This window comes from Juglans regia, chromosome 13 (genome assembly GCF_001411555.2).
Source record: "Juglans regia cultivar Chandler chromosome 13, Walnut 2.0, whole genome shotgun sequence".
In the NCBI taxonomy this organism is placed as follows: domain Eukaryota; kingdom Viridiplantae; phylum Streptophyta; class Magnoliopsida; order Fagales; family Juglandaceae; genus Juglans; species Juglans regia.
Genome location: NC_049913.1, coordinates 33,052,614 through 33,064,527, shown reverse-complemented (window position 1 = coordinate 33,064,527; position 11,914 = coordinate 33,052,614). Strand labels below are relative to the sequence as shown.

General features: G+C 34.6%; 1 protein-coding gene across 2 annotated transcripts; it reads left to right on the top strand.

Annotated features, from left to right (window-relative positions):
- The first annotated feature begins 284 nt into the window (after positions 1 to 284).
- On the top strand, positions 285 to 4,159 carry LOC109003796 (probable tocopherol O-methyltransferase, chloroplastic). 2 transcript variants are annotated; one of them, XM_018982095.2, is made up of 7 exons: positions 285 to 747; positions 1,192 to 1,361; positions 2,184 to 2,288; positions 2,452 to 2,655; positions 2,987 to 3,089; positions 3,471 to 3,611; positions 3,708 to 4,159. In XM_018982095.2, exons 1-6 carry the CDS (start codon positions 402 to 404, stop codon positions 3,572 to 3,574), a joined length of 1,032 nt encoding a protein of 343 aa, XP_018837640.1. In that variant the 5' UTR covers positions 285 to 401; the 3' UTR covers positions 3,575 to 3,611; positions 3,708 to 4,159. The 2 variants fall into 2 exon arrangements, with proteins under 2 accessions (XP_018837640.1, XP_018837639.1); XM_018982094.2 differs by having other exon boundaries at positions 296 to 747; positions 2,181 to 2,288.
- The last annotated feature ends 7,755 nt before the right edge of the window (positions 4,160 to 11,914 follow it).

Here is an 11,914-nt window from a genome sequence, read left to right as displayed (position 1 = left end):
TACTATAGTATTATATATTATAATATATATATTATATAATATGATATATAGTATATTAAAATCGAAAAATTAGATCTAATTGGGTTGGAATCGATAAAATAAGTATCGATTACGATTCTTGAAAATATAAATTCATACCAATTTAATTTTAAATTTTATCTAAAAACAGATCAAATTGAATGGATTATATCTCTAAAGCACTATTGTAAAAATTAGTACGGAAAAAAAATTTTAATGATGTTTTTTTAAAGTCAAGGATAAAAGGAATCGTTGGAATGCTCCATATATTGCTCGATATCATTTTGGACGCAACACTGTGTACCACTCACTCACTCTTCTTCCTTCGTCCAGCGCCTGAGGAAGCAGCGGAAGGAAGCCACTGAGATTTCTCAATTTCTTCGATGACCGCAGCATTTTCCCCCACGTGTCAACATCTTCTAACGGGCCGCCTGAAGCCTCAGCTCCAGTTCCTCCCTCCTCGTGCGCCCGCTTCCATGAGGAGGTTGACGTTTGCCCTGGCGTCGGCGACGACACGTGGGGTCGAGGCAGATGCCAAGGACGACGGGGTTGTGCTTAAGAAGGGCATAGCTGAGTTCTACGACGAGTCGTCTGGAGTTTGGGAGGACATCTGGGGCGACCACATGCACCATGGCTTCTATGACCCAGGTTCTACGGTTTCCGTTTCGGATCATCGGGCCGCCCAGATCCGTATGATCGAAGAGGCGCTCCGATTCTCCGGAATTTCGGGTCGGTTCCTCTCCCTCTCTCACTTCACTCCATCAACTGCCTTTTTCTGTTTATGAACGACACGATTGCCGAATGGAAAAACAAAAGAAACGATTATGAAAGCAATTAAATGCCTCTCATCCAAAAGGACTAAGGTAGTAAATGTGGCACTGGTGTAAATGATGATGTGACATGATGCCAACTATCTGTTTTGAAAACAAAATGGGTGAAATTTCGAGAATTCGATTTTGGAGAGAGTTTTTCTCTAAACTTTTTTAGTAATTTCGGAAGTACAGTTTTTTCACTCGGATGTAAACTCTGCTATAAGAAGTTTAAAGGAATTCGTTTGAATTATAGCAGCACCTGAGTTGGGTAGTTCGTATGTTTTTATTATCATGTGCTTGTGCTTGTCCTTGTGTTTGTGAATGAAAATGAGCTTTCAACATCTTTTGAATTTGCTTTCAGAGGACCCAAAGAAAAGGCCTAAAAGCGTAGTTGATGTTGGGTGTGGGATTGGAGGAAGCTCCAGATACCTAGCTAGAAAATTTGGGGCCAAATGCCAAGGTATCACCCTTAGTCCTGTCCAGGCCCAAAGAGCTAATTCTCTTGCTGCTGCTCAAGGACTAGCCGACAAGGTAAATATGATTTTGGTTTTCAGCTTACCAAAATATATATATATATATATATATATATATGAAAAAATCTATTTATGATCTTTACACCACACATCAAATATAATTTTTTATTTTTTTAGTTTTCTCTTACAAAATGTGTGATGGATGGATATTGAGTAGAAGAAGTCATTAGTTTTGGAAGAATAAAACTAAACAAAATTAAAAATTAAAAAATAAAAGAATAAAAATAAATATAGTATGTGGTGTGTGAAGATGATAAGTAGCAAAGCTCTTATTCTTCTTTGCCTACTTACTATTGTCTGAAGTACCACTCCCTTGCCTGGGACAAGAATGTCTCCATGTTTTTTGCTAACATTTCCTTTTAAGAATCAGTTTCCTAATATATTTCAGAAATTTTGTTACAGTCTAATTGATGGCTCTGTGTTATAAATCAATTCCAATGGCAGCTTGGGAGGTTTTCAATTTTTAGAAACTTGGGGCAAGGTTTCGAATATGCATGCTGAAGTTATAACTAAATATTTGAGCTTAATTTTTTTTTTTTCAAGCATGTTCATTTTTAATTAGAGCTTTCATCTGATTGACTGGAATATCTGCATTCTGCCGAAAGGCCTTATGGATAAAACCTACTTGTCTCGTCAATTGGTGGGCATTATTGTAAAATTAGGTGATTCTCCATGTGGCTGCGCAAACCAAAGTTGTATTTTCTTTGTTATTGATGTAACCTATTTATCTCCATAGCATGATTACCTAAACATTTCTATAACTGCAGACAAGAAGTGTTAGACATCGTGTGTTGACTGTAATGATATCAACAATTAGCAGGTTTCCTTTCAAGTTGCGGATGCTTTGGATCAACCATTTCCTGATGGGCAATTTGACCTCGTGTGGTCCATGGAGAGTGGTGAACACATGCCTGATAAAACAAAGGTTTTTCTCTCTCTCTTCCATCCCATTAAGCTCGCTTCTTTTCAATGCCTGTAGGTTTGACTCTAAAAGCTGAAGATATTTATGCTTGAATTTTCATTTATACTGTATGTTGGATTATTGTCCTATAGAGATCTTAACTTCCTCTCCTCTCCGAAACTGGCAGTTTGTTAATGAGTTGGCTCGAGTTGCAGCCCCGGGAGGAACGATAATAATAGTAACATGGTGCCATAGGGATCTCGCGCCTTCTGAGGAATCCTTGCAGCCATGGGAGAAAGAGCTTCTGAACAAGATATGTAATTCTTATTATCTTCCAGCGTGGTGTTCTACTGCTGATTATGTCAAACTACTGCAGTCCCTTTCTCTCCAGGTAATTAATCTCCTGCCCTATTGGATGGAAAAAAGAGCTCGAAACTCAAGTTTTAGCCCGAGAATTTGTCCACTCATTACCTTGAGGCAGATAAAAAACTGATGAGAAAACAAACTGCTTTGAACTTAATATTTGAGCCCATTTTTACTATTAAAAAACATGTCAAAGCCCTTTTTTTGATCGATTAAAGGTGCAAGTTAATGTGATCTTTGATAGTTTGTTTTAGTTTGCATCTTGTCCCCGGAAAAAACTTCAATTGTGTATATTGTAACAATAAGTTCCTTTGCCACCCAAAGGAAAAAATAAAATAAATTATTTACCACCATGGCAGGATATTAAGGCAGCAGATTGGTCTCAAAATGTTGCCCCATTTTGGCCAGCAGTGATACGGTCTGCATTGACATGGAAGGGCCTCACATCAATGTTGCGAAGTGGTAAGTTTAATCACAATCCTTGTGGCAATTATAATTCATTCCCTTTAAGTCTCTTGAGATTTATTTTCTTATATTCTTGATACTTATTTATTTCTTTTGTCAGTGAGTTACACAAATATCAGTGAATTTTAAATCCATCATCTCACCCTCTACCAATTCTTGTGGCAATCATTTCCTACACACTGAATCTGCCTGGAGTAAAATCTTCAGTAATTTTGTTTAAACTAGGATAATCTTATTCTTAAACATTAAATCTTTACCTGCTCGAATATTTTGCTATATCTGTTCTACCTTCAGCAAAATGACTCCAATTGCTAAAGACGAGTGTTAACTTTCACTAAACCCAGTTTCTTAGTTTGTGCCTAATTACGAGTGTATCAGGACTAAAGACCATAAAAGGAGCGTTGGCTATGCCTTTGATGATCGAAGGATATAAGAAGGATCTAATTAAATTTGCTATTATTACATGTCGAAAGCCGGAATAAGTCACCAGAGGTGGCAATATGCACGAGAATGAATAAGGTTTGCCACTGATGATACAACCGATTCTTTTTTCGTGGTTATGAAAGTGTTATCTGTTTGTCATTTTCTTAATACTGATATTTTTGTGGTGCACAGTCTAACTGCATTGGTTGCAGTCTTAATTTCTGACTCAAGCTTGGGAAATGCATAAGAAGTTCGACCTGTATTCTTGATTCTAAGAACCCTGTTTATACTTTGAAGTTGCTTGTGATACAGTTCTTTAAAGCACATTCTCATGCCTCCCAAAAACTAGCATTTTTCGTTTTAAATAAGAGTTGCAGTGAGCTGTTGGGTCTAATATTGAATGAAAAGCCTTTGGGTTTATCATTTAATATTTTCAATTGAATGCTGGTGAAGAAAGGAGACGGTCATGGCTCATGGGTGAGCTGGGAGCTTTGAGTAGGAATAGTTTTTAGAAGGTTCTGGCCTTCTGTTTTTTAATCTTTTTTTTTTTTTTTTTGGGATTGGTTATATTTCAGTACAATTATCACCCAAACTTTATGGAAATATGTATAAAACGAAAAAATTACTCTCATTCACCATTGAAATGTTTAGTTTTAATCTTAAGAATATTCTCATGTTTTTACACATATATTCATTCAAATTGATGCTATTTTCACAGAAGGGATAAATTGATACTGAAACTTGGAAATGGAGTTAGACTTGCATGGATTCTGAGTCTTTTGGTTTAAATAAAAAGTGAATGGAAATTCATGGGAGAAATACAAAATTAACCTTTATTGCAAGTGCTGGCTAACATGGCCTAGTTTGGGTATTAAGGTATTATCAGGTATTTTATTATTAGTGAGAATTCCTCACTACTATTTATTATTTTATTATTCTTTTTCACTTATTTTTTATTACTATTCAATATTCTATTATTATTTTTTTACTACTATTTACAGAATATCTCAAAATACCTCACTATTCAAACACAACCTAAGTCGGAGTATTATTTTAATATCATTAAAAAATGGTTTCTCACATGCAATGGACACATGGCAATTTTTTAAATCAAACTAGTAAATAAGTTTTATTCATCACATATTTAAGCCTTGTTTGGATGCTTATATGAGATGGGATAAGATGACAAATTGGTGAATAATATTGAAATTATTTGTGAATAGTAGTGTAGTATAAATTAAGATATTTTATAGGGTTTTGAAAAATGTGAGAGAAAAAATTGAATAAAAATATTATAAAGTTAAAATATTATTAAAATATAATTTTTCAATATCATTTTTATTTTAAAATTTGAAAAAGTTGAATTATTTTTAGTGATTTTTATATGTTGAGATGAGATTAGAGGAAAATTCTGGTCAATTTCATTTTCGTTTTTGTGAGAGGGTGGGACTTTTAGATTATTTCAACCTGACAAAATCTATTTGTTTTTTCAATAGCTAAACTTTGGCTGACATAGTTAAGAGGGTTGAGATATTCTAGTTGGCTGCAATGAAAAATATTGGTGTTTAATTCACTACTTATTTTAAAAGTTTAAATAGATGGAGACAAATAGGTTTAACTATTTATATTATATCTTAAACTCTCATTTATGCCTGAGCCGAACTACCACTTAATAAATTGATCAAACATGTAGAATGTAGAATATTTAATTAAATAATGTGAAATGTATATTCAAAATTGACTTTCATTATGATATCCTATTAAACCATCGCTATCCTAAAAGAGTTTATTATTTAGAATATATCTAAATAAAAGGTTACATCATGAGGCATTTGAAAAAAACAAATAAACTCAAACATGAGTACTTGGAAGAAAGTATGCAACATTGATGCAAAGAACTATCAATCTCAAAGAGAAAAATATAGAAAGCTAATAAAGTTGCTGTCTTGAAACTTCATCAATCATATATTTTTGACGCCCACAGTTTTCACATTGCTTCTTTGGTGTAGACATATAATAAGGAGTTCTGCTACATACAATCATTTTTATATATTTCTTGCGTATTTTACTAATGTGACTAGTCAAAACAATTGTTTTTATTAAATAAAAGACACAACTAATCGCATTAATGGAGTGTGCGAATGAGTATGCAAAAGTGAACATAGAATTTATAGTAATGTGTAAGCTCTTTTTAAGTACGTATTGATTAAAGGGGGCGGATGAAGTGTTGGAGATGGCCTTTCTATGCATATTATTTAGGATTCTTGGATCCCAAGCTTTCAAAACCTGGAAACTGAAATTAACAGTAGGAGCCTGCTGCATAATGAAGCGCCTGCATTAATTGATGGGAAGGTGGCAAGTCTAATTGACAGTGACACAAAATGGTGTGATGTTAGCAAGGTTAGAGCTCTATTCAATCCAAAGATTGTTGAAGAAATCTTGAAGCTGAATCCAAGTCCTAGTAATGGAGTTGATAAATGGATTTGGAATCATGAGAAAAGTGGGAAGTTCAGTGTGAAGAGCGCTTATAGATTTTTTAAAAGCTGCACAACTCAGATAAATGAGGAATCCTCGATTGCTAGTTTACAAAAATCATTTTGGTCTGCTCTTTGGAAGCTAAGGGTTCCACAAAAAGTTAAAATCTTTGCTTGGAGAGCATGTAGGGAGGGACTATCTACAAATGAAAATCTAAGAAGAAAACATATCAATGTGGATGACCAATGTATTTTCTACAAAAACCAATGTGAAAATCTGACACATGCCTTGTGTCTGCCCTTCCATTTATGATTATTGGGTAAATATTTTCCTGCTATTCAAAAAATTGCTCAGAAAAAATATTTTCAACAAGTGGCAATGTCTATCAAGGAATATGGTACCAGTGAGAAGCTGACAAAGCTTATTTTGATGACTTGGAGATTCTGGTTCAGAAGAAATAAGATGGTGCATGATCAAGTTTGTTTGCATCCATAACAGATTATTTGGGAAGAGATGTATGTCTGATCCATTGAAGTAGATGCAAGGGGTCCAACAGAAATCTGATTGTAAGTGGTCTTCCCCACAAGCAGGCTACTTAAAGTTAAATGTTGATGGAACCATGTTATATGATCAGAAGAAGGCTGGAGTGGGAGTTAGTTTGAGAGATTCAAAGGGTGATGTGGTGATGGCTGCTAGCAAGTTGGAGGAGGAAGTCTCAGAACCAACATCCATCGAAATCTTGGCTATGTTCAAAGGACTACAACTTTGTGTGAATATGGGAATTGAAAATCTGATCCTAGAGAGTGATTGTTTGATGATGGATGGAGAAATTCAAAATGGTAGTGATTCTTCCATCCCTCAAAGAACACTTGTGCATGAAACAAAAAGATCGATGCAGTGTTTTAAGGAATGCAAAGCACAATATGTGAACAAATTGGCCAATGAGGCAGCCCACAAACTTGCAAAAAATGCTTGGAACATTACTGATAGTGAAGTATGGTGGCATAGTATGTCCCTTCATGTAAGCCATGCTATTTGTCTAGATAAACTTTATATCTTGTTTGTTGGTTTCAATATGAAATGCAAATGTTTTCCAAAAAAATAAATAAGTATTGCACAAAAGAGGTAAGTTTGATGAAAAGAACGGTTTGAGAGAGAGAGAGAGAGAGAGAGAGTTGTAAAGGAGTTTGTCATTAAGGCCTTTAATTTAGTTTTTTTTCTCTCTCAAGAAAAGCATAACATAGATTAAGCTAAGTGATTACAAAGATACAAGATTCAATGGGGTGGGAATCTCCAACAATCATCCCAAAGCAAGCAAAAGCAACATCAGAATATAAAATAAAAAAAATGGGTTCTTGAGTCAATCTCTTGACTCCAGCCCATTTTCCACAAAGGGTAAGCTGCCTTAAAGTGGTTATAATATAGTCTGATAAACAGACTATAACACTATGACTAAAAGCCGTAGTTGAGAGGAGTGTGCTGCATTTTGCTGGTATGGTCGTGAAAAAGACTATCACGACCATTTTATCTTGATCATTGATTAGGAAAAGTATGAACATAGGAGAATAGCAACTTGAAGATGAACTGATACACCGGTAGAGGACCGTCACTGGCGGTGGTAGCATGTGTGGGTCACGCGCCACACTAGGGAATAGGTTAACACTCGGATCTAAGAGAATCGAAGTTCCTGACCCCAATGGTGTTGCGCGTGGTGGCAGAAGACTCCTGCACACATGGCGACGTATGGGTCTCACACGCATTGTAAGTCGCGCGTGAGACACATGTGCCACTCGTTTGGACAATTTTCTTCTTTCGTCTGACAGATCGGCGGTTGGAGAGTCTGATGGTGGGGTGCATGGCAGTCGTAGAAGGTCGAAACGCAGTAGATCGGAACATCTTAGTGCTATCGCCGGAAAGCAAGAAAAAAACTAGAAAAAAACTTATAAACATGGTAGACGATGGCTGGACAAGCGGAGGGAGGGACCCTCCCCCCTGGGCGAAAAGGCTGAGATCGCTGGCTGCTTGGGTAGAGAGAAAATGGTTTGGAGAGAGAAACAAACAATTTGATAAAGGCCTTTAATATAGTTGTCTATTGTATAAGGTGCATTAATTTGCTTATATCCGAAAATTACAAAAGAAATGTATTTATCTTTGTATTTTCAAATTCATTTTACTATGAATGATAATTAATTTTTTATTACTTGATTTATTTAATTTTTCTTACTTTTTAATTTCTTAAAAGAAAAGAAATGATAAACTAATCAATTTGAATGAGAACTTGATAGTTTAACTGCCTTGAATTTTAATGAAGTTTTGAGTTCAGGGTATGTTAGAATTAGAAAATGATCTCTTTTAAGTTCTTGCTCAATTTTAAAAGTTTGAACATTTAATACTGTCCAAGAAACTCACATAAACAATAATAAATAAGCACATTATATGATTTAGAATGGAAGAGAACTAAGCAAGTTGAAAAGATTTCACTGCATTTTTTCATTACTTTTAGTGCTATATGTCGCTATCACTGAGATCCGGTCCATTAGTGCTAGTATGATATCAAGAAAAAGTTCACCACAAGATAATCGATTTAGTAGTTTAAATTGTTATGGATTTCTTTATTTTGATTGAAAGGGGTAGGCCTAGCTTCGTTGGTTGTATTGGGGAATCCATCAAGGAACTCCAAATTCTTTGGTAAGAGATATTGGATTGATATTAGTATTTTCGGCAACTGAAGATCTCTAGAAGATTTGGAGCCAATAAAGTTGTAGGAGTGGTGTGTATAACAATGCTAGGTGTCGGATTAGCGACATTTGATTTTATAGTTTTAATAAAATTACGTTATATTACCAAAAGAGTATAGTTAATGGAGGCATTTTTACATTAATAATAGGCATGTTGCGTCTTCCCTAAGTTATATCTTCCATTCATCCATTTATAGATGAAAAATAAATTTACGAGTATGTTTAGTCATAAACTAAGCACAATGTTGATGTAGAAAGTATGTCACATCAACTAATATGTAAAACAAATTGTCGGGCTAGTTTGGATAGTGAAGTATTCTTAGAATATTTCGCTACGATTTATTATTTTATTATTATTTTTTACATACTTTTCATTACTATTTATTATTATTCAATATTCTATCATTATTTTTTTATTACTTTTTTATTACTATTCACAGAATATTTAAGATCACCTCACTATCCAAATACAATTGTAATTTTATAATTGATATGGTTTGACAGTAAATATTGTATTTACACACCAACGTGTAGGCATGATAATAACTCTTTATAAATAATGAAGGTGACTATTGATATCATGTTCCATGCAAGAATGGAGGACCTTAAAAAAAATAGTTGCTAAATTGTTTCTTAATTTGTAACACATTGAAGGTGAGGATAGAGGATTTAGGTAAACATATTTATCTCGTGTCTAGTAGGGTAAGATCTTTACATGTAAAGGGATTAGGAAGACTATAGAGTCATTAACGTCTTTTTACTCAAAAGTAGGATTGGTGATATTATATGAGAAATAGAAAAATCTATTTATCATCATTCTTATCATTATCCTCTTAACATCTCTTGATATGACGTTAAATGATAGGTTTACAAGTGAAACATAATAAATAACTTTCAATTATTTAATATCATATAATGAGATGATGAGAAGATGATGATAAAAAAGATAACAAATAGCATTACTCATGAGAAAAATGAAAACAATCTAGGGAATCATGTTTTATGGCTATAAAACACTTACATTTCCTGTGATGTCAACGGGTGAGAGTGGATCCAGTCTTAAATTGCTTGATAACTTACTCCACCGCTACACGGTGAAAAACAGACCGTCTTCTCAGTCGTCCGACAAATTACCTCCTCAAAGGATCAAAGGAGCGGGCTTGGCTTAAGGCATCCTGAATCCTCCCTCGACGAAGAGCATGTCTAGTTCTTTGACTACCCAACACAACTCCATCTCCAACAATGGAACGCCTAATGAGCAGCACTTTGGACTCCCCGCCCAGCTCCTTCTCCACCAAACAGAATGATCAAGTGATTAACGCCGCGCGACTCTGGTGAAACAACCTAGGTTCGTAAATTCCATACTCATAGGTCGAGGATAGATTAATCTAACTTGTTTATTTTGCCCAGCGATGCATTGGACGCCCACACCCGCCCCACGGCGAATATCGGACCACCTTCTTAGCCGTCCAACATACTATCTCCTCAGGAGACCAAAGGAGCGGGCTTGACCTAAGGCATCCCTCCCCTTCCCTCTCCCCTGGTGGAGAACGAGTTTAGTCCTCCGACTACCCAACACTACGCCATCTACGACGTGATACCAGACTTATAACGCCACATAATCCTCCCAAACTCCTCTACCAAATAAGAAGCCAGAGTGAGGCGACCCCTCGACAACGCAGAGGCTTCGACTCGTTCTCTCTACCACCCAAGAGGTGCACCGATCCCAGACGGGTAGTGTCTAGCTGACAAGGTAAGTTGCAGGCTGGGTTGCCTGAGAGTACGCTTGGCATCGACTCCTTCCCTGTCAAGGCCTTGTGCTTCAGCACTGATAAGGAGTCACGCCACATTAATGGCACCACTTCCTAGACTTTATGTCATATTAATGACGCCGTCCTAAGAGCCACGCCGCATTAATGGATTCTAACCAAACGAATAGTAGACAATACATGAGCCCCTCAAAGTCAGGAATGAGCTGTCTCATTCAAAAAATCTTGTATAAAAGTTTATCCCTAGGTATGAGAAGCTCTCTCTTATTCCTCTAAACTTACAGACAAACTGCTAAGAAGATATACTGGCTTTAGCATCAGAGACGCTTTGGCCACCACCAAGGCCCACATTCCCCGTGTTTGCTTAACGTGTGTATGTGACAGCCCGAAATCTGAATTTCTAGAACCTGGCCCAAAGAAGTGCGAAACACAACGTTAACAAAACTCATACTTAAATAAGCACTAGAAGAATAATTTAAGGTTGATATATTGTATGAAAAAATAATTGAGAACTTTCATCCTTTCGATTTCATTAAGTAAGAAAATCCTTATTTGAGATCTCAATTGTAGTTTATATATCCAATATGACACCAAAATATTAAGATTATGTATGAAACTTGTTTAAACTAATTTACATGTTAGAATAAAAGATGAGTTTATTAAAAAAGAGAAATGCTACACAACTTTTCTAACTTTTACGCATTATATTTTTTTAAATTTTTAAATTTTTTAATATTTTTAATTTACTTTTTGAAACTAATTTAATTATTTTATTTATTATTTATATATTAAATATTTAATAAAAGAAAAAAATAATAAAAATTAAAAAAAATGGTATGTAAAAATTATATTAATAATAAGAAGTTGCGTAATGTTTTAGATCAAATGTTCAATCCACAATCACTTAATTGTAGGCACTCTCAATCGTCAAGCTCCAGATCCTGACAAACCTGTCCCATCTAATCATCTCTCCTGTCTATTAGCGAGAATAATTGTAGCACACTTATAAATACTCTTTTCCTTTTAAAAAATAATATTCTTTTCATCTTAAATTTATCATCATAATTAAAAATCACAAACTTTATCTCTTAAATCACAATAAATCATATAATTTTAAATAATAATTTTATTTTTTATTATCACTTATCATTATTATCAATAAGTAGATTAATATAAGGTGACTTTTGTTTGAAAGTAATTATTTAACAGAATATCGTAGAGAAATTATTTGTACATATTTAAATAGATAAATATTGAATAAATATTTATAAAAAAAATTAATCTCATTTTAAAGAAGTTTAAAAAAAATTATTATTTTTAAGAAGAATCATGTAAATGATAAGATCTTTACAACATGTAAAGGGATTTGGAAGACTATAGAGTCATTAACATCTTTTTACTCAAAAGTAGGACTGGT

What these genes read in the sequence shown, in the direction of transcription:
- LOC109003796 (XM_018982094.2), top strand. Translation starts at nt 402, where the DNA reads ATGACCGCAGCATTTTCCCCCACGTGTCAACATCTTCTAACGGGCCGC. An exon ending in CTCAAGGACTAGCCGACAAG is followed by an intron (nt 1,362 to 2,180) that starts GTAAATATGATT and finishes ATCAACAATTAG; the next exon opens with CAGGTTTCCTTTCAAGTTGC. An exon ending in TGCAGTCCCTTTCTCTCCAG is followed by an intron (nt 2,656 to 2,986) that starts GTAATTAATCTC and finishes CCACCATGGCAG; the next exon opens with GATATTAAGGCAGCAGATTG.